Consider the following 22,545-nt stretch of genomic DNA (forward strand, 5'->3'; position numbering starts at 1 on the left):
TCTTTTAGAAGGAACATAATATGTTTTCAATTACAGGTTCTGATTGAAAAAAGTCCAAAGTATTAATTTTGATTGGTTCTTGGGGTAACGGAAAACACTTTTAATTAATTTTGACCAATAGTGTGTTGTGTAGTTTTATGGTTTTACTTTTTTTTTTTACAATAATTGGTCAACGAAAACACACTTGGGTGTTGTCCGGCAAAGAGTGTGACAACGGACGTAATGATCAAACAGTTTTATTTAATTTTATAACTGAGATTGTATTTTATTTCACACAATTCGATCAAAAACAATATGAAATTATGATGAGCTTTTCGGTATATTATTACCTACCATTAATTTGCTTCAGCATAACAAATACTAAAGCAGGTAAGTCGAAGTTTTGAATACATTAAAACATTTTGTAAACAGTCCTGTTTTATTGAAAAATAGGGCCAGCAAAGAGTGTTTTAATATGTTTTAGTAGTTCAATTGAGCTATTACTCTTATTCAAAGTTTGTATAGCTTAGTACTTAAAGAATAAAATGAAGTAAGGTTATAATTTTTGTACCTGTTTCCATTTAGATTTATCAAGATATTATGATACTTATGAATGCAACGAGCCACTGGTAGAAGGTGCTAAACTCACTGCAACTTCTAGTTTAAGGGAAAGGGGGCCGGAGAATGCTAAGCTGTATGGTAAGCTGAAAAACATTCAACTAAAAAAAGTTCTTACTAAATATTAACAGTGAACACAAAACAAGTAGTCCAATCTGAAGTTGTAACGTGGCGGTCTGCGCAGGTACAGCTAAGGATACAACGCCTGCTGTGGTCTGTTTTTGTACACACACTGCACAGTCAAGTGCCTCATTTTAAGATTGGTCCACTTGTTTTACAATCACTGTACTAAATAACTCAAAATACTTGCAGTTTTTAGCTAAATAGTTTAACTTAAATGGATTTCTTTCCTAACATAGACTCTAGGATTTATCATTGAAAAATACAATCCATTTTCTTCTACGTACTTGATTAATTTTGATTAGGTAACAAATGTTCTCTAATAAGAAAAACAGTTATGAATAACTGATAGTTTGCAAATGTATTGGGTTATTGAATCATTACAAATATGTTTGCAGCTCTTTTCTTTAATTTCTTTAAAAGGTTTAGTGTTTTATGCTATTATTTTGAGTTTCATTAAAGTGTGATTTATAGCTTTGTAGGAGCACCTATTAAGAGCAAAAATTTATTTTTGATTTAAATGTGCATGGTTTTGTTTTGAAATATATTGTTTGTAGTGTTTACAATAGGGCTTATGGAAGTTTTCAAATAAAACTGCTAAAATTAAGGGAACCTGTAACAGGATTAATTCCTCTGCAGGTTAAAAAACCAATTAAAAGAAATACTTTGATGAACATACTAACTTGGAGAAACCAAACAACAAAGAAACAGTCTATTTGCTCAGAGACCATGGATAAAGTAAATGTGAGATGGGCATTTAATACTAGCACTTGGACACCAACTTTTGATCAAATATTGGCTGCTTCAAGTTACATACAGCCTGAAGAAAAGCAGAGAATCTCAAGGTTTGTCTTCCAAGACGATGCCAAGTCATCTTTAATTGGACGGCTTATGTTAAGAAAGTTTGTTCATACAAGTACGTTATTAGAATACCAAAACGTTTGCTTTGGCAGAGATGATCGTGGGAAGCCATACCTATCAGGTATAGGTGATGTACCAGTAAACTTTAACATTTCACATCAAGGAGACTATGTTGTATTAGGAGGGACTAACGGAAAAAACATTGGCATTGATCTCATGAAGATAGAACCACCAGCTAATAAAAACATACAGGAATTCTTTCGCATTATGAAAAGACAGTTTTCTGATCACGAATGGAAAACCATTTATGCATACCCTAATGAATCAGAACAGATTGCATGTTTCTACCGAATGTGGTGTCTAAAAGAGAGTTACGTTAAAAATATTGGTCTAGGAATCACTGTAGCATTGAACGAAATAAGTTTTAATATTAAATCTGAATTAAAAGTTGGTGAAATAACTGCAGATACGAAATTGTATGTAAAGAATTGTTTGAAAGAAGATTGGCATTTTGAAGAGACGTTATTAGATGAAAAACATGCTGTGGCAGTTTCATTTGAAGATGATAAAGAGAAAAATGATTCTATAAATTATGAGTTTTTGAGCTATGATGATTTAGTGAAGGAGGCTGAACCTTTAGCAGAGTTAGACTCAGTGTTTGCTAATGATTTTATCAAGAAAGTAATGAAACCTCAATAGACAATTTAGGTCTAAATCATGATATTATATTAATCTCGCCAGTGGGATTATTGTTCATGTACCAATTACTAGAATTTTAGCATCATGCATAGGAAATTAAAATACTAAGAAAACTTTATAACAAATGTAAAAAAAAACTCAGATAATAAGAAAATATAGTATTAAGAATCCTATTTCAGATTAAAAGTTATATTTTAAGAGTTTAATTATAGTTTTACTGAAATTGTATAATGGGAGATATAGGGTAATATTGCTAATGTTGTTATTATGTACTTCTAAATCAGTTTAGAATCCAAACTTAGTATTGAATAGCAGTTTGAAAGTTTTATAATAAGGGTATAAATAAAGGAAAACCTTAACATTTTTTTTCATTAAAACTAACACCAGAAACCTACTAACAAAAAGTACTAGCCAGTAACATAAAAAGAAAAAAATTTTGGAAAAGGTTTGAACGCGTGGACAGCATCTGAGAATGATTTCGATCAGCAACTAGTGATCGACTTGGGAACTGTGAAGAACATAACTCGAGTAGCAACTCAGGGCAGAGCTCACTCTCAGGAGTTTGTTCAAGAATACCACATCAGTTACGGTTCCAACGGTCTTGACTATGTACGCTACAAAGCTGCAGGGGGTGAAGTTAAGGTAATTATTAAAAGTTCAACAATTTAACAAAGTGGTTTTGGTAGGATTAACAACTTAACACAGTGGGTTTTGGTAGGATTAACAATTTAACACACATGGGTATGTTATAATGTTAACAAAGTGGGGTCATGTAACTAATTTATCAAGTAGAGTAGATGTTTATGGCATGTTGTAGTTAGGAATGCTTGATATTATTTTGCACTAGTACTTAATACTTTATTTTAACATTTTTTAATTTCTTGAATATATTCTTTAAATTATTTTAATAAACTGATCTATAAGTATTTCTATTTAACTTAAGTATAATAGTTTGGTCTCTTAACAGGAAAATTAGGACATGTACAATAATACTGTACTATAATCATTAGTAGGTATATTATGATACAAATTCCAAATCCTAAAATAATGTGGAAAATTACTGACTTGGTAACGCTTAATTTAATAATTTTCCCTGCTAAGAGTCTAAAATTAATACCTAACAACTAAAACAGAAGCCAACCGCAAGAGTTATATTTCTTTGAAGCAATCGATCAATTCGATCCGTATATTCAAGACCAGAGACAAATCTAGCGAAAAATGCCCTTGGAATTCTGCGCCAGTGTCATGTGGCAATGTTAAGAGAGCGCCATATTCGCGCGCGCTTTGAGCGCATTTCTCACTGAGGTTCCGCAACTATTTGCATTCATTGTCTCATACCTCGAGATTTCAAAAATGGAAAAACTTGAAAAGGGCTTTTTCTTTTTTTCAGCCACGCAAAAAACCTGTATCACCAGTACATCTTGATAGCTTACATCTCGGAAACGTGACACTTTGGAAAATGTTGTTTTATGCGTTCACTTGTTTGTATTGATGCCAGCTGTTGATTAATACAAATTTTATGCGTAGCTGTTATTTAAAAAAAAAGAAAATGACGCACAGTAAAGCAGGCTCCATACTAAAATATTCAAAACCCTTTATGAAAGAAATTTTCTGCACCGAATTCCCGCTAGATTTGTCTCTGGCGCTACCAGTTCTTGCAGTAGTATCGGCTAACCTAACTAAGTAGCACTAACATTGGTGAAGGCACGTCGGTGTGGACGGCGAAGGAGTCCTCCTACTACCAGCACCTCACCATCAACCTTCAGTCCCGCAAAGAGCTGCATGGTATCGCCACCCGGGGGCGCTTCGCCACCGAGGAGTACGTCACCGAGTATATGATACAGTATTCCGATGATGGGGAGAGTTGGAGGGCGATGACCAAGGCTAATGGGTATACACAGGTGATGTAGTTGACGTATAACAGTGTATTAAGACTCATCATCACCATCAACCCATCGCTGGTATGAGCTCACGGTTCTTGTCTCAGAATGAGAAGGGTTTGGCCATAGTCAACTATGCCAACCAAATGCGGATTGGCACACTTTACACACCTTTGCGAACATGTAGAAGTCTCAGGCATGCAGGTTTCCTTACGACGTTTTCTTTCACCGTTAAAGTCAAAACGCATGTAACTCCGAAAAGTTATGTGGTGCGTGCCTGGGATCGGGATTTTGATGTGACCCCAGGGACGGATAGGTCCCTGCTACTGTTATTCCCAGAAAACCAAAAAGTTCCCATGGGATTTTTAAAAACTTTAATCCACCCAGACTGAGTCGCTCGCATCAACTGTTTCGTACAGAAATAACCTGCATTCTGGAGGCACATAGAAAATCAAAGAGTTCTATAATATTGGGACCATGTTAGAAAATTATCCAGACATTGAATTTGTCGTAATAATTATTTTGGAAACTTTCAGATGTTCGAAGGTAACCATGACGGTAACACGGTGGTTAAAAACGAGTTCGAGGTGCCGATCATAGCGCAGTACATCCGCATCAACCCCATGCGCTGGCGGGACAAGATCTCCATGAGGGTCGAGGTCTACGGCTGCGACTATGGTATCTATCCATGTCTTACTGCTGGAAAAAATAGTATCGTGTATCTGTATGTAGTTAGTCTTTTTTTGTTATAGTTGCTATTTCCAGAATTGGAATTTAATAAAATTTAAAACAAGGCTCTATCTGAGCGCTGCATTTTAGCGCGCTAAATATTTAACACAAATTATAATATTATCACTTTTATAAGTCGCATCGCCAAAGTTCGTTTGTGCAGTAAAGTGTGTGTTCACCAATGAAATACATACCTTATTACTTGACACTAAGATTTTAAACACAATAACGACAGAGACTGGTGCTATCTCGCGATATAAGAGTTTGAAATTTGTGTAGTTTACGCGGACAAAGTCGCGGGCAAAAGCTAGTAACTTACAAAAGGCGTAGTACTGTATTTACCGAGCGTTTTGTTTGGTGCAGTGGCGGATACATTATACTTCAACGGGACATCGCTGGTGAAAGTGGACCTCCTGCGCGACCCCATCTCGGCAACGCGCGAGACGGTCAAGTTCCGCTTCAAGACGAGCGTGGCTTCCGGCGCGCTCATGTACTCGCGCGGCACGCAGGGCGACTATATCGCTTTGCAGCTGAGGGATAACCGCCTTGTGCTCAACATTGATCTGGGTAAGTGCCCTTGCAGCAGGAAACAAGGTCTTAATGTCATTGGCAACAGGGTATTGTTCCCTTTTTAGGGTTCCGTACCTCAAAAAGAAAATCGGAACCATTATAGCAACCCGTCCGTCAGTCAAGAAAACCTAAAGGATCCTTCCCGTTGAACTAGAATCATGAAATTTGGTAGGTAGGTAGGTCTTATAGCACAAATAAAGGAATAAATCCGAAAACCGTGAATTTGTGGTTATATCATACAAAAAAATGTGTTCACGAAAAATTTAATTCACTAAATTACATATAGATGGCGCGGACCGTTATTAACTTGCAGAGTTCTAGATAAAGTTATAATGTTAGGTATGTTTGTACGATGGTACGGAACCCTTCGTGTGCGAGTCCGACTCGCACTTGACCGTTTTTTTGAAAATAGTCTTAATTTGATAGTGAACTACCAAAAAAAGCCAGTAAAAGCCGTAGCTTTATTGGTTCAGTGATATTACAGGGAAGGCATAGGCACGTCGGAATTGGAAGAAAATTGTGCCTGAGTTATATAGACTGTGCTTTTATATAATTGTTGTATATTTTCCGCCAGGCTCGGGCACATCCACATCACTATCCGTCGGCAGTTTGCTAGACGATAACATCTGGCACGATGTAATGTTATCGAGGAACCGACGCGACATCATGTTGACAGTGGACCGCGTGGTGGTACGCGGAAGAATCAAAGGAGAGTTCTCTAGGCTTAACCTAAATAGAGCGGTATGTTTAACCAAAAGTGGAATTAGTAATTGACTCCAGAAGAAGCCATTCGTTTCTATTCTTAGTAATTCTGTTCTAATTCTTGACTTCGAGATTGTCTAGAATGTAGATTGTTCCCTACTACTTCCGAGAAATGTTAACGCGTGTCGTCTTGTAAGCCGTCTGGTCAGTTCTACAAGTGCAATTCAAATTATAAATATAATCTGCTGAAAGGCTTTAGTATATTTGAGTATTTATTAGTAGTGAAATTTAGGAGATCACTTGTATAAAACAGCAAAAGAAAAATGCCAGAGTACTCCCTTGTAAGATCCCATTAATTAGTTCTTTAGTGTTTGATTTTCATGTGCTTGTAATTTTAATTATCGTAAGACAAGTTGTATACTATATGTAAAGAAAACCACTTTAACCATGGACACCTACTCAGTGCTTTTCTTTAATTTATTACTTTGTCTTTGGTGCTAAAACATATTCTGAAGGCGGTTAGTCTATGGACTTAACTTGTCAAATGTCACTACTGACAGTTAGGAAAATTGACAGCTGAAGTTTTGTCTGTGTTTGGAAGTTAACGTATTTTTTTGTTTTATCATTAGAAAAGATTTGTAACCGTAAATAAAGGCTTTAAATGTTGTTTCTGTAATTGTATAGAAACGCAATTAAGTCTTGGTTTCATTTCCCGACTTCAATCAAGAATAAAATAACATTATATATATATAAATGGCATTTACGGCACATTTCTAGCTGAAAATCATGAGAGACTGAATCAAACGCCTTGCTAAAATTCAAAAATACACCATGACATACAACTTGTTTTTTCAAGTAGCTAATTATTTTGATATACTGAGTCAAAAGCTTTGCTTAAATCCAAAATAGACGAAATGACTTAAAATTTCCCTTCTTCCTTTATAGATATACATAGGGGGTGTGCCCAATTCTCAAGAGGGCTTAGTAGTGACGCAAAACTTCACAGGGTGTGTGGAGAACATGTATCTTAACAACACAAAGGTTATTGAGGAGCTTAAACAGGGCTACGAGAGCGGAGAGGCCTTTAAGTTTCAGAAAGTTAACACCCTGTATGCTTGTCCTGTGAGTAAAGATCTTTTAATATTTCTTTGTTTCTTTTAATCTATGACACTAATTAATTCTTTAACACACCTTAATAAACGATGGCGGTCTCGAAACAGCTGTTTTGTTTGGTGGCTGGTGGTGGAAGTTTGGCATTGCAACTAACGTTGTAAACTATTTCAGGAGCCACCAATAGTACCAGTGACATTCCTCAAAGAGGGATCATACGCCAAACTGCGCGGGTACTCCGGTGGGACTACGCTCAATATTTCCCTCGAATTCCGAACATATGAGCTCCATGGATTGCTCATTTACCATAAGTTCAAGAGTGAAGGATACGTAAAGGTGAGTGCTAAGATATACCATTTTGAAGATGTATTGTTCCAGCGAAGAACTTTGTTATTACATAGATCTCAGTACTTGTGGTCAAAACTATTGGCCTAATTTCACATATTATGTTATTTTTAAAAGAATAGTAGCCATGTTAATCATGACTAATATTCCCCTTTTACTAAGCGTAAAGCTTGTGCCAGGCCAGATACGATAACAGTGCAACGGTGGGCTACGAATATATGACCTTTCGGAATTCAGTCCACTCCTTAGCCGTTGAGCTATTGAATTCCATTGTAAACAATCTCTTTTAACTAATATTCTTATCGCTTTTCTATTGCTCCCTGTGGAAAAGGATAGCACTAGTACCTAGACCTGCCATTTTAGTTATCCATCTTTTTCACAATGTTCCCAAAAGAAAAGAATGACACAGTTTTGATTTAACTTGTCTACACCAGGTTTTCCTAGAAGAAGGCAAAGTAAAGGTGGAGCTATACAACGAAGGCTCATCCAAAGCGAAGCTAGATAACTATGCGGAGGAGTTCAACGACGGGCGATGGCATTCTCTGCTGCTCACCATGGCGCCGGACAGTCTTATCCTTTCGGTGGACTACCGACCTGTTAAAACTACGAAGAAACTGAGGTTCTTTACTGGAAGTACATTTTATATTGCTGGTAAGTTTGGTTTCCCTTTTCAGGCGTTCGTAGTATAACAAGAAACTTTTATAGATTCGTAACAGTTCACGACAGTTAGGTATCTTGTACGAGTAAAATAACATCGAGTCTTCGACGTCACTGACAGGAGTCAACTATTCCTACATGTGTCAAAAAGTGAATAGTCAAATCTCAGACTTTTTAAGTGTTTTAGTCAAATCATTTATGTAAAGTAGGTACCATTGTACTCTTTTTTGATGGTCAGATTTGTTAGATTTCTATAGTACAGAAACCACTATTTCGCAAGAAACAAAATTATCATCATCAAATTCAAAATTCAAATTCAAATTATTTTTATTCAATTAAACTTTTACAAGTGCTTTTGAATCGTCAAAATAATCTACCACTGGTTCGGAATGCTGTTCCTACCGAGAAGAACCAGCAAGAAACTCGGCGGTTGCTCTTTTCAAATGATCATCATGATCACCCCATCGCCGGCCCACTACTGAGAACGTGTCTCCTTTGAGAACATTATCGAGAATTTTCAGGCATACAGATTTTCTCACGATGTTTTCCTTCACCGTTAAAACAAGTGATATTTAATTGCTTAAAACGCTATCCAAATTTAGAGATGGATCGAACCCCCCAACCTCTCGAAAGAAGGCCGACGTCATAACCACTAGGTTATCACCGCTCCTAGAAACAAAATACATCAGATATACAAGGAACCAAAAGCTTAATTAATTGTATAATCCGCTAAACCAAACAAATCTGTATGGTGCAACATGCAGCATGCGACATGCACCCCCCGCCGCCCTCCCACTGATAAACATGTTGGTTGGTCTGTTACATCAGATATATTTGTGTATGTGTGTAGGTGGCAAAGCCCCGCCCCGCGGCTTCATCGGTTGCATGCGCAAGATTGCAGTGGACGGCAACTATCGCCTACCAACCGACTGGAAAAAAGAGGAGTACTGCTGCCCCAATGAAGTCGTCTTCGATGCTTGCCACATGATTGACAGGTAAATAGATACCTACTATGACTACAGTAGTAATAGTTTAAAGAAACATGGCACTATGTACTTGAATATTAATAGAATATAATATAAGAGCCTCGATAGCTCAACGGTTGAGGAAAGGACTGAATTCCGAAAGGTCCGCGGTTCAAAACCCACCCGTTGCGCTATTGTCGTATCCACTCCTGGCACAAGCTTTACGCTTAATTGGAGGGGAAAGGGGAGTGTTAGTTATGATTAGCATGGCTAATATTCTTTAAAAAAAATTACTTTGACTTAGATTTAGATGAAATCGTCTGGTCCAATCTGACGCGGTTTGGTCCATGCATTTAAATGTATGAAAAGGGAAATTGATTGATTGACTGACTGGTCTAGTCTATCAACGCACAGCTCAAACTATGGACGGATCAGGCTGAAAGACATGCAGATAGCTATAATGACGTAGACATTCGTTAAGAAAATATTTCTCATTTGACTCATCCTCGTTATTAGGGTTCCATACCTCAAAAGAAAATACGGAACCCTTTAGGGATCACTTTGTTGTCTGTCTGTCTGTCTGGCCGTCTGTCGTGTCTGTCAAGAAAACCTATAGGGTACCTAACCTATATAACCTTCCCGTTGACCTAGAACCATGAAATTTGGCAGGTAGCTAGGTAGGTCTTATAGCACAAGTAAAGGAATAAATCCAAAAACCGTGAATTTGTAGTTGTATCACAACACAATGTACAAAAAAAAATTAAAATGTGTTCACGTTTCGGTAATTTACTAAATCACATATAGATGGCGCAGACCGTTATGCAGGGTTCTACATAAAGGCCTTAGGTATATCTTGTACGATGGTACGGAACCTTTCGTGTGTGACTTCGACTCGCACTTGATCGGTTTTTCTTTCTAAGTTAAGAAGTTGCTATTTCATTTGTGTTTAGGGGAAGTTAACGCTTTCCTTATTTTACTCTTCCCTTTCATTGATTTTAACTGTGACTTGACCTTGCTCCAGGTGTAACCCCAACCCGTGCGAACACAACGGAGTGTGCACGCAGACTGCGGAGGAGTTCACGTGCGACTGCGCAGCCACGGGGTACGCCGGGGCCGTCTGCCACACGTGTAAGAGTAAACCCCTCTTTGGGACTTCGTCTGTGGTGGCGTTTGCTTGTGGCCGGTTTTTGTGTTCTGCTGGTGTTTATTGGTGGTGGAACTGACTGGGAAGCGCTCTATCTAAAGGGGCGCCGCGTGTATGTCGGCGGGCGCCGGCACAGACGAAGTCCATACTTATACATATAGTTTCCCTAACTTGTTAATAACTATGTACGGGAGCTGTGGGTGTATGCTCGACCGTACCAATAGGGAAATTTCCCAACCGAGCGGTGTTGTGCTCGGTGGCGCCAGCTGGGCCGACGGTTAGACGTTGACTCCTCTATATATAGTGCAATTTGGTAAACGCTCTGTCAATGCGATTGGAAGTTGCGTGTTTCTCCTTGTATTCCAGTTAAGCTACCCGTGCTGCCATCTAGGCGTAGGTCGTGAGTTATCAGGCTGGGGTTCGTGTTTCGAGCGTTGTTGATTGATTGAGTTTAGAAGCGACATCTTCTTGCGAATGTGGCAACCGCTACATCACTCCCCTCTGAGACGACGTCGTGGTGTGAAGTATCGAGGAGAGGTGGCGTTGTTGTGCATCCAAGGGGAATGGCGCCTGGCTTAACCATCCAGAGAAGTGGCGTTGTATGCTGACATCTGCTGGTGGAGTGCAGACCCATTTTGCCCTGATGTGCGATGACGCTTGCTGCGCTTGCGCCGTGCGATCCCAAGGGTGTTGCGGTGTGTGCGCGATGCGTCCCTTGACCGCGTTGGTGTGCGCCGTGCGTCAGTGTGCGGTGTGCGTCCACTTTTTGGTCACGTCGGCTGTTGCGGTGGTGTGTGACCACGCTGAGTTGGTTGCGGTGATGTGTGATCCGTCTTCAATCACGTCGACTGCTTGTGGTGGTGTGTGTGACCACGCTTGAGTCGGTTGTGGTGGTGTGCGATCCGTCTTCGATCACGTCGGTTGTCACCAATGTACGGGAGCTGTGGGTGTATGCTCGACCGTACCAATAGGGAAATTTCCCAACCGAGCGGTGTTGTGCTCGGTGGCGCCAGCTGGGCCGACGGTTAGACGTTGACTCCTCTATATATAGTGCAATTTGGTAAACGCTCTGTCAATGCGATTGGAAGTTGCGTGTTTCTCCTTGTATTCCAGTTAAGCTACCCGTGCTGCCATCTAGGCGTAGGTCGTGAGTTATCAGGCTGGGGTTCGTGTTTCGAGCGTTGTTGATTGATTGAGTTTAGAAGCGACATCTTCTTGCGAATGTGGCAACCGCTACAACTACAAACTTGACATTGGCTTATCAGTGTAAAGCCAGACGAGAAACCCCCCCTCCCCCCCTCTTTTAATATGGGTACCTTCAAGCCAAGAGTTAATAGGCATCTTCTACATGCTTCATCTTGCACTGCATCATAACTTGCCAACAGGCAGCGGTGTGATTCTCTAACTCAGTGTATACCACTAAATGAATGTACTTTTTTAACCAAGATGTAGAGTTTGTAGAATCAGAGCTTGTAAGTAAAGTTATTTGTTATTTACTGTCATAAAATATGTGATACAGTCAAGAGTTAAGAGCTATATACTTTAGACTTGGGATAGGTACCATGGGCAGTACAAATCTAAGCTCAGCTAGGGGCTTGGCTCTACTAGCAATCTCATAACTTTTTAACAGTGAAAGCATTATGAACTTGTGAGTCTTGGCAACCTTTACATGGTTTTTCGTGGGATAGCCATTACAATCTATACTTAAAATGAAAATCACTCAAGATATTTTAACCATAAAAAGCTTGAAATCATTAAAAAAATCATCATTTTGACTTTAATTTTGACTGTGATTTTGACTTTGTGTAGCACTGCACCCGGTATCGTGCGCGGCCTACCAACAAGCGGGCGGCGCGGGCGGCGCGGGCGGCGTCGCTCAACAATCCTCCACACATCTCATGCTGGACGTCGACGGCTCCGGGCCCCTGCCGCCCTTCCCCGCCACCTGCCAGTTCTACTGTAAGTCAACATCAGCGTCAACCGATAGATGTCCACTGCTGGGCATAACATACAGGGTGTAGCCAGAACGCTAGTAAAAACGAAGACGGGTGATAATACTGATGATTACCGATAAAGAATTACGAAAAAATTAAAAAAAACCTGTATATTTGAAAGTTCACAATGTATTCCAAATAAAACATTAGGCTGACGCTAGAGGTCAACGAACGTTCCATAAATAGGTCCCTCGAAGTCAATGCCACGTCGTAGGTGGGGGCATTAACTTGACTTTTACCCGCTATACAATGCGGGTTTGAAAAATCACTAAAATGCTACTTTTACTTTTTGCCTTATCTTGTAATAAGGCAAATAGTTATTGGCATTGGATTGTGTTAAGTTAATATAATAATATCGCTGTTTTTGCTAGAGTTCTGGTTTCACCCTGTACAGTGTACTTCCCGTTGAAAACCAAGAAGCAAGGAAAAAATTCGAAAATCATTGATAAGTAGTTATATCACATGAAAATTATTTTCTTTGCGGTTGCAAACTTACATTAGCAGTTGGTTAAAGGACAAAACAATTACTCGTAATCCTTTCGAGGTTCGGACTGACTCGCACTTGACTAGTTCTTAATAAAACTTTTTTTTTTTGTAGCGGACGGGCGTATATTAACCTCAATCCAGCACTCGGCAGTGCAGAGCTCTCAGGTGGACGGCTACCAGGAACCGGGCAGCTTTAGACAAGATATTACATACGACGCGTCGCGCGCGCAGTTGGAGGCTCTGCTGAACAGGAGCCACACCTGCAGTCAACGCCTGGAGTATCTGTGCAGGCATTCCCGACTGCTCAATTCCCCCAGTAAGTCATCTTCAGACAAGACATCACATACGACGCGTCGCGCGCGCAGTTGGAGGCTCTGCTGAACAGGAGCCACACCTGCAGTCAACGCCTGGAGTATCTGTGCAGGCATTCCCGACTGCTCAATTCCCCCAGTAAGTCATCTTCAGACAAGACATCACATACGACGCGTCGCGCGCGCAGTTGGAGGCTCTGCTGAACAGGAGCCACACCTGCAGTCAACGCCTGGAGTATCTGTGCAGGCATTCCCGACTGCTCAATTCCCCCAGTAAGTCATCTTCAGACAAGACATCACATACGACGCGTCGCGCGCGCAGTTGGAGGCTCTGCTGAACAGGAGCCACACCTGCAGTCAACGCCTGGAGTATCTGTGCAGGCATTCCCGACTGCTCAATTCCCCCAGTAAGTCATCTTCAGACAAGACATCACATACGACGCGTCGCGCGCGCAGTTGGAGGCTCTGCTGAACAGGAGCCACACCTGCAGTCAACGCCTGGAGTATCTGTGCAGGCATTCCCGACTGCTCAATTCCCCCAGTAAGTCATCTTCAGACAAGACATCACGTACGACGCGTCGCGCGCGCAGTTGGAGGCTCTGCTGAACAGGAGCCACACCTGCAGTCAACGCCTGGAGTATCTGTGCAGGCATTCCCGACTGCTCAATTCCCCCAGTAAGTCACCTTCAGACAAGACGTCTTATTGGGGACTAGTTACTGGGAGCTAAACCCCGCTAGTTTTAGATTTTTATCCGACTAGGGCAAAGCCGGAAGGGTTATGATTTTAGCATGTATTTTAATGACTTCAAGCTTTTTTAATGTTCAAAATATCGTGAGTGATTTTCATTTCATTAGATTGTAACGACTATCCCACCAAAAACCATGTAAAGGTTGCCAAGACTCACAAGTTCAAAATGCTTTCACTGTTAAAAAGTTATGAGATCTCTAGTAGAGCCAAGCCCCTAGCTGAGCTTAGATTTGTACTGCCCATGGTACCTATCCCTAGCAGTCTTATGTATGTATGTATGTATGTATGTATGTTTGTATCCAGATTCTCTGTGTTCCACCGTAGCGCCTTAACTACTGGGCCGATTTTGATGAATGAAGTGTCAATCGATTCGTCGTAAAGGTCTGGGTGACATAGGCTACATTTTATACGAAAAAATTGAACTAATGGATGTAACATGGAAAAAAGTGGGGGTCTCCAAAATTTTTTTTTGCATCGAGTGGGATGTCAAATAAAAGGGAAGATAATTCTGAATTCATGAATATAAATGTAATTTGTAACAGAAAAATAATTTTTATACATATAATATTTCAGCAGTTATTGGACGATCACAGTCGGGTTTTAGTTTTCAACTTTATCTTGTTGAAGAAGAATACATTAACACTTCTGCTCCATTCCTTTGGCGTTAAACCAGTTGTGATAACTGTATTAAAGTGGTGTTCTGATATAAGAGGTGAATTCTGATAGTTTTAGATTTTTAGAAGTATAATTTTATTTCCTGTCTCAGGTGACGAAACGAACTTCCACCCGTTTGCGTGGTGGGTGTCCCGCAGTGGACAGCGCATGGACTACTGGGCGGGCGCCACGCCGGGCAGCCGCATGTGCCAGTGCGGCGTGCTGGGCTCCTGCGTCGACCCCACCAAGTGGTGCAACTGCGACGCTGAGTACAGCCCCCTGTCCACCGATGGTAACTACTCTAACCATAACTACACACTTCACTATCACAAGTAGATATTTATTTTTAAGGTTATTTTTAAGACTTAAGTAGCTTTTACACTATGTATGTTTTACACTAGCGAATTAGGAACACCTGTAATGCTAGATGTAAGTGTTGAAAAATAAAAACGAAACTACTACAAATTACTATCAACATGTGTCTCATGCAAGTAGGGACTAATAGGGGCTCTTTTACGGGACCATTTAGATATTCTTCTTCTTAAAGTATCGTCGCCTATCGGAGGTTGGCAACCGTTTGGGCTATTTGCACCTTGGACGCTGCTGGGTGGAAACTCCATTGACGTAAATTCTTGAACCACTACCACTTGGGCTGAATGCCCAATTTCCGTCAACCAAATAGTCCCCTTGTTTTGTAATTGCATTTTATCAATCGTATTTGTAAGTTATATTTCTAGTGTTTTTTACTAAGTCTTGAGTATATAGACGACCTCAAAATCAAAGATCGAAATAGATGCACAATTTGTCGGGTGTACATTGTACAGCCATGTTTTTATTTGAACAGAGTTCCAAATCGATGGTGGTGATATAACGGAGAAAGAGTTCTTGCCGGTCAAACAGCTGCGTTTCGGAGATACGGGCAGTCATCTGGATGAAAAACAGGGACGGTATTCTCTGGGACCGCTGCTGTGCGAGGGAGACGGTAATATAGCCTTCAATATTCCGTATTATTAAATATAAAAAAAAAATATAAATGCGAAAGCGTGTCTGTCTGTCTGCTACGTTTTCACGACTCAACCTCTGAACCGATTTTAATGAAGTTTGGTACAGAGTTAGCTTACATACCGTGGATGGACATAGTACTTTTTATCCCGGAAAATCAGAGTTCCTACGGGATTCTTAAGGGTCTATCAGTTTAACCGATTTATTTAGGTATAGAGGTAGCTGACGTAGCGGCAATTAACCTTGGGAACTTTTTATCCCGGAAAAGCAAAGAGTTTAAAGGGATTTTAAAAAACCTCCACGCGGACGGAGTCGCGAGCATTATCTAGTTCGACATAATTTCGCACACGGCGCGTAATTTGTCGAACGCAAACATTTCTATTGGCAGATCTATTCAGCAACGCAGTGACCTTCCGCATATCGGATGCCGTGATAACCCTGCCGACCTTCGACCTGAGTCACAGTGGAGACATCTACTTTGAGTTCAAAACCACCAAGGAGAATGCCGTCTTGCTACACTCTAAGGTAAGGAACGCACTTACATTATTTGCTTTATATGTCAACTTTCATGTCAAAAGTACGGTTTACCCTTAGGTCGAGTTCCCGAATAGACTCGTTAAGAAAATTGATCAGCCTTCTTTGTGTTTTCTCCAAGCAAAGCGTCTTCCGCGAAGTAAATTATGCTGTGTGGCACAACAAAAAGGCACTTAATAAGCAAACAACAACAATCGTGATTTTGACATGACAGTTGAAACAGCAAAAATGGCAAGTGCGTTCTCAAAATGACGCACTATATATTTTTTTTAATTATCATCATCATTATCATTATCAACCGATAAACGACCATGGACATAGGACTCTCTCCATCGCCTGATTAGCTCAATCCAATTTTCAACATTTTCTTAAATTTTTGTTTACCTTTTTTTCAGGATAATCTTGTATTTTCAGGATTTTTTCTTTTCAGGATAACTAATTTTGACAGAATTATCGCATGCCGGTGATGACTTTAAAAAAATGGGATAAACAATTTTTTTCTGGGGCAGAAAATAGTTCCCTTGGAATTGAAAACCCAAATCTATTAAACCTTTAAAACTAAGGTTTAATAGATTTAATAGAGAATAATAGGTAGAATAGATAAGGTAAGGTCTGGCAATTTTGGACAGTATTTTCTGTACAAGAGTCCTCAGGATTGCCACCGTAATAATTCGCAATTCCTCATCCCCAGGGCCCGCAAGACTACATAAAGCTGTCCATCATCGGCGGAGACCAGCTCCAGTTCCAGTTCCAAGTGGGGGACACTCCCCTTGGAGTATCCGTGGAAACCAGCAACAGACTCGCTGACAACAAGTGGCATTCCGTCTCCATTGAGAGGAACAGGTAACTTCCTAATCCCCAGGGTCTACATAAATTATTGGTAGTGATCAACTCCAGTTTACCTTCTAAGTGGATTCCACTCAGAGCATTATTGGAATCCAGCAACAGACTCGCTGATGGCTTTTTGTCTGTATTGAAAGGAACCTCTTTAGAATAATAGCTACAGATTACCTTTTAGTATAAGTACCTTCAAGTCAAGAGTGAATAGGCAACTTCTAGGCAAGCGCGCTCTATCTTAGGCTGCTATCACTTGCTAGCAAGTCTGATTGCAGCCTAGCGATAGTCTATAAATTAAAAAAAATGTTTCAAAAGAAATTGTGCATTTATCTATGTATTTGAAATTAAAAAGGTTCAATTGTTCATTTCATTTTTAACAGAAAAGAAGCACGTGTAGTAGTGGACGGAGCGTTAAAGAATGAGATCCGCACAGCTAAAGACCCGGTGCGGGCTTTGCACCTCACGACCGCGCTGGTGCTGGGCGCGACGCTGGACAGGAAGGACGGCTTCGTGGGCTGCATGCGGGCCATGCTGCTCAATGGCGTCCCGGTTGACCTGCGCTACCACGCCAGGCGAGGTGGGTCTTATTGCCACTTGTCCACCGCTGGACAAAGGTCTTGTAGGGGCTGCCACGCGCCACCAACTAGCAGCTCCCACAGCCTCGTTTGATGTCATCTGTTCACCTAGTGTGAGGTCTTTCAAAGCTGCGATTTCCGGTTCAAGAATTTTGCGAAATTGGAAACACAAGCTTCTTTATCTCGGAAAATTGGAGGGTTTTCACGTGTTTAAGTAAATCTAAATCCACACAATCGAACTTGCGGGCATCATCTGTTTGATAAATACATGTTTTTCTTTTTTTAGGGTTCCGTACCTCAAAAGGAAAAACGGAACCCTTATAGGATCACATTGTTGTCTGTCTGTATATCTATCTAGCTGTCCGTCCGTCGGTCGTATCTGTCAAGAAAACCTATGTACATCCTAAAACAGATTTTTATTTATTTTTATGCATAATAGTTTTTGATCTATCGTGGTAAATGGCGGAAAAATTCCTCGGTGCGCGAGTCTGACTTACACTTGGCCGGTTTTTTCTTTCATAATACATTTTGGTATCGTACAGGAGTGTACGGCGTATCGGAGGGCTGCACGGGCAAGTGCGAGTCGTCCCCGTGCCTCAACAACGGCACGTGCCTGGAGGGGTACGACTCGTACGGATGCGACTGTCGCTGGACCGCCTTCAAGGGACCCATCTGTGCTGACGGTGAGTGCTTCAGGCCCTGTTACATTTACCTATCGTACGGGCACTACTACCACTTTTATAGACTCGTATTTATGTACAAATATTGAACTGTTTTTTCAATGTTATCTGCTCCAAATTATAATTTGAATGGTAAACATGGTGAACGTTTTCATCAAGATTTGAAGATTTATGAAGAGACCTGTACCAAGGTTTTTGGGATAAAAATATGCTTGGTGATTACTGCTGGTTTATATTAATAGAAATATTTTTGATTTTTTTATAGGCCATACATAGAAAATCGTTAAAAACAAATATAGTAAATATTTAAAAAACTTGAAGTTCTATTTTTTCCACTTAAGTATCTAACATAGGCTCCATTACTCTACCGATTCACATTAGTTTCATCTATGGGTAAAAAACCTTCTAAAGTAGTGTTATTTGTGGAACATATTATGAGAGGATGTTATTGAAGATGTATTTGGCATGTTATTTGTTCCTCCAGAGATTGGTGTAAACTTGCGGCCGAATTCGATGGTGAAGTATGACTTCCTTGGATCCTGGCGCTCCACCATCAACGAGAAGATTCGGGTGGGCTTCACCACCACCAACCCCAAGGGCTTCCTTCTTGGCTTCTACTCCAACATCTCTTCGGAATACCTCACCCTCATGGTGTCTAATTCTGGTGAGTGAATCAATCAATCAGCCTATTTGCGTCTACGGCTGAACATAGGCTTTAGCGAGAGCGTCCCAGGCTGCACGCAACTAGGAACGCAGAGATATACATGCTTTAATTCAAAAGGGCAAAATAAAAAGTATAAATAGATTGAATGCTAAAAAACTAATGAGTAATTTTACAAACTTTTCAGGCCCTGTTTCTTAAAAGCCTCATAGATGGCGCTAATGATGTCATACCAATGAGACTCTCCCTTAAAATTAATAAAACAAACATTTCATTGAATTTTGAATTGGTGCCTCATAATATCATGGCTAACGTTTGTGACAATCCGTATCCATACTAATATTTTAAATACGAAAGTTTGTCTCTCCGTTCGTCTGTCTGTCTGTCTGTCCAATTTAAACATTTTAACTTTCAACAATTTTGATGAACTTTTCCAAAGTGTTCCGGGGAAAGACATAGGCTTTAGGCCCCGGAAAATCAAAAGTTCCCAAATCCATGCGGATGAAGTCGCGGGTGTCATCTAGTGCGCTAATAAATTCGAATAATATGTCCATCTTTTCCAACAGGACATCTCCGAGTGGTATTCGATTTCGGCTTTGAGCGTCAGGAGATCATCTTCCAAGGCAAACACTTCGGTCTGGGCCAGTACCACGATGTTCGCTTGTCCCGAAAGGATAGCGGCGCTACTATGGTTTTACAGGTATGCTCAAACAAAAATCAAGGTCAAGTGCGAGTCTGACCATAGTAAATTTAATGTTTGTAAGTATAGATGTTTATGGTATGGTATGAGCGCTAACTCGCCAACAAACTGCGTTGCAGTTTAGTAAGAGATAGTTTGTAAGGAATTTTTGTATCTATAAATAAATAAATCAAAAAAAACTAGCACACGAAGTGTTCCGTACCATTGTACAAGAAATAATACTTTTTAATTTTAATAGCGGAAATTTTGAAATTTTTATTATTTGTTATGTATAGGTGGACAATTACGAAACCCAAGAGTACCACTTCAACATCCGCGAGTCAGCGGATGCGCAGTTTAACAACATTCAGTACATGTACATAGGTCGCAACGAGACTATGTACGAAGGCTTCGTCGGCTGCGTCAGCAGAGTGGAGTTCGATGATATCTACCCTTTGAAGCTGCTGTTCCAGCAGGATCCCCCGCCCAACGTCAGGTCTATTGGAGGTAATAAAATAAATAACTAGGTACATCATTTTATTGACCCTGAAAATTTGAAATCTATTAAAACCGTATCTTTTCCCTAGGTCAACTCCACGAAGACTTTTGCGGTGTGGAACCAGTCACTCACCCCCCGGAGCCCGTGGAGACGCGCCCCCCTCCTCCTGCTGACCTGGGGGATGACCTGGACTTCCACAGCACCGATGAGGCCATTCTTGGCAGTGAGTAGCACTTTGCACACTCCTCAAAACTTCGTTGGAGTGAGCCGGTCACTCACCCCTCGAAGCCGGTGAAGACACCCTCCCCCCCCCCCCCCCCCCCCCCCTTCCGATGTAGGAGACGACCTGGACTTCCACTGCACCGACTATAGGCGTCATATTATAAAACTTTTTTCTACATATGTGTGCAAACCTGGCAACTTAAGCGATGTCATTTTGTTCGTGAGCTGCCATCTATACCTATTTGCCTACATCAATGATTATACTTCTTGACAAAATGTAATGTCAAACTTGTTTATAGCGTGATACTGATTCGTTGTTGTTTGTCGCAGCGGTGCTGGCGTTCATCTTCCTGCTGCTGATTGTCGTGGCGATCGTGCTAGTGCGGGCCTTGTCGCGCCACAAGGGAGAATATCTCACACAGGTAAAATTACTAGCATAAACAGACGGAGTTGAGTGGAGTTTTTTTGATAATTATCTAAAATCAGCTTTATTTTTTGAGATTTTTTAAATTAATTTTTTTTAATTTAAAAAATCTTAAGGTTTAATGAAACTGCCAGACCCCTTTCAAGTTAGCCCGCTTCCATCTTAAACAGCATCATCACTAACCATCAGGTAAGATTGCAGTTAAGGGCTAACTTGTATCGCACATATCATTATTTTATTATTGCATATTACACACTATACATTTTTTTTTAAATTTTAAAATAACTAAAAAACGTCTCTAACACCTTCACTGGCTGCTTCCTCTTACGTCAGAGTAAGCAGCCGGCTCTTGTTATAGTGACAAGAGAGTAAAAAAAAAGTTGTATCTGAATAAAAATTAAAAAAATAACTGAGAAAAATCAACGTTTTTTTAATAAAAAAATAGCGAGCAAACGAGCAGGTGGGTTACCTGATGTTAAGTGATTACCGCCGCCCATGAACATTTGCAAGCACCAGAGGTACCTTTGGAAGAGGCCTTTGAGGAATTTGTTGGTCCCCCTTTAAATAATTCCATGTAACATACACTTAAATGCTATATTTGACCTCAGGAGGAGCGTGGTGCGGACGGCGCGGCTGACCCGGACGCGGCAGCCTTGGCCGCAGCCACTGGCCCGCGCGTCACCAAGCGCAGGGAGTTCTTCATCTAGCCGCCACGCGACACCCACTCCACCACCCTCTCACTTACTCACCACACACGTCACCTGTTTGCCTTTACGCTGTATCGCTGTTGCGGCTAACGGGATTCGGTTTTTGATTTGAAGCCTCTATAGCTCAATATAATAATTAAAATACAGGGTGTAACGAGAACGCTAGCAAAACGAAGACAAGCGATAAAAAACGCAAACAAAATCCTGTATTTTTAAAACTTCACAATATATTTCAAATAAAACATCTGACTGACGCTAGAGGTCAACGAACGTTACGTGTGTAGGCCATTCTGAGTCAATGCCGCGTCGTAGGTGGGGCATTGACTCGAATTTTGCACGCTATACATTGCGGGTTTGAAAAATTCTAAATCATCAAAACTAAGGTAATTTATTGATTAAGGTTATTAGCATTGGATTGTGTTTTCGCCTGGTTACACCCTTCCATCACCTTAGCAGTATAATCATCAGTTTAATTTTAAAAAAAAATCGGTATTAATTTCCAAAACTTTTTTTTTCGATTCGAATAGACGCAACGGCGATAAGTAAATAATAAGAACAACCAAGTAACCCATTTTATCAGTAAACTACCTCTAATCCTCCCTTCACTATCAGTATTAGACAATATTGATCGTAATATACGCGTGCCTTTCTCTCATTTACGGGCACTAGAATTTGTATTGGAATATTTAGTAACTTTTTTCGATTCTCAATTTCATTTATTGAAAAAAAAAAACTAAACTCCCTATAAAACAAGATCGCGAGGAATACCCATATTTTTATTTACTTATTTTAACACCTATATTGCTAACCATATTACTTAAATTCCTATAGCAAACATAGTTGGTTATTCCTTTGAATTTGCGCAAAGTAACGGCTCCTTATATGGCATTTTAAAAATATTTTCAAAAGGTAAAATTGCTCTAATGTTCTCTCCCATAAGGTGCCATTTGGCTACTTTTATAACCCATCTCTTAGTCTATGAATCTCATGAAACATTAATATTAAAAAGTTCATTTTACCATGCTATTTGCAACCTTAAGGTTTATACCATAGCGTTCGTATTTGTGCGATCTGCATTTTTCGTCCAAAGTGACAATTATAGATACCTAAGTATAGGATTCCAAAAAAATTACGCACGAAAAAAGCACATTCG

At 40.3% G+C, this 22,545-nt stretch overlaps 2 protein-coding genes across 4 annotated transcripts; both read left to right on the forward strand.

Moving 5' to 3' along the window:
* The first annotated feature begins 302 nt into the window (after positions 1 to 302).
* Positions 303 to 21,624, forward strand: LOC123867902 (neurexin-4). Of its 3 annotated transcripts, none has more exons than XM_045910218.1 (25): positions 303 to 369; positions 565 to 678; positions 2,723 to 2,919; positions 4,694 to 4,835; positions 5,250 to 5,453; positions 6,031 to 6,197; positions 7,104 to 7,280; positions 7,443 to 7,604; positions 8,048 to 8,264; positions 9,121 to 9,265; positions 10,257 to 10,363; positions 12,189 to 12,338; positions 12,972 to 13,175; positions 14,685 to 14,864; positions 15,417 to 15,554; positions 15,963 to 16,099; positions 16,800 to 16,951; positions 17,326 to 17,522; positions 18,063 to 18,203; positions 18,685 to 18,864; positions 19,428 to 19,561; positions 19,837 to 20,047; positions 20,128 to 20,262; positions 20,592 to 20,683; positions 21,294 to 21,624. In XM_045910218.1, the coding sequence occupies exons 1-25, from the start codon at positions 303 to 305 to the stop codon at positions 21,390 to 21,392; spliced, it is 3,849 nt and encodes a 1,282-aa protein (XP_045766174.1). In that variant the 3' UTR covers positions 21,393 to 21,624. The 3 variants fall into 3 exon arrangements, with proteins under 3 accessions (XP_045766174.1, XP_045766175.1, XP_045766176.1); XM_045910219.1 differs by lacking the exon at positions 2,723 to 2,919 and adding an exon at positions 3,982 to 4,178; XM_045910220.1 differs by lacking the exons at positions 303 to 369; positions 565 to 678 and adding an exon at positions 3,982 to 4,178 and having other exon boundaries at positions 2,845 to 2,919.
* Positions 565 to 2,636, forward strand: LOC123867905 (L-aminoadipate-semialdehyde dehydrogenase-phosphopantetheinyl transferase). The gene is made up of 2 exons (XM_045910237.1): positions 565 to 678; positions 1,357 to 2,636. Exons 1-2 carry the CDS (start codon positions 664 to 666, stop codon positions 2,275 to 2,277), a joined length of 936 nt encoding a protein of 311 aa, XP_045766193.1. The 5' UTR covers positions 565 to 663; the 3' UTR covers positions 2,278 to 2,636.
* Positions 21,625 to 22,545: the final 921 nt, after the last annotated feature.

This window comes from Maniola jurtina, chromosome 8, assembly GCF_905333055.1.
Source record: "Maniola jurtina chromosome 8, ilManJurt1.1, whole genome shotgun sequence".
In the NCBI taxonomy this organism is placed as follows: domain Eukaryota; kingdom Metazoa; phylum Arthropoda; class Insecta; order Lepidoptera; family Nymphalidae; genus Maniola; species Maniola jurtina.

Coding starts and splice junctions, on each gene's coding strand:
- LOC123867902 (XM_045910218.1), top strand. CDS start 303: ATGATGAGCTTTTCGGTATATTATTACCTACCATTAATTTGCTTCAGC. Junction 2,920..4,693: donor CTGCAGGGGGTGAAGTTAAG/GTAATTATTAAA, acceptor GGAAACTTTCAG/ATGTTCGAAGGTAACCATGA. Junction 12,339..12,971: donor CGCCACCTGCCAGTTCTACT/GTAAGTCAACAT, acceptor TTTTTTTTGTAG/CGGACGGGCGTATATTAACC.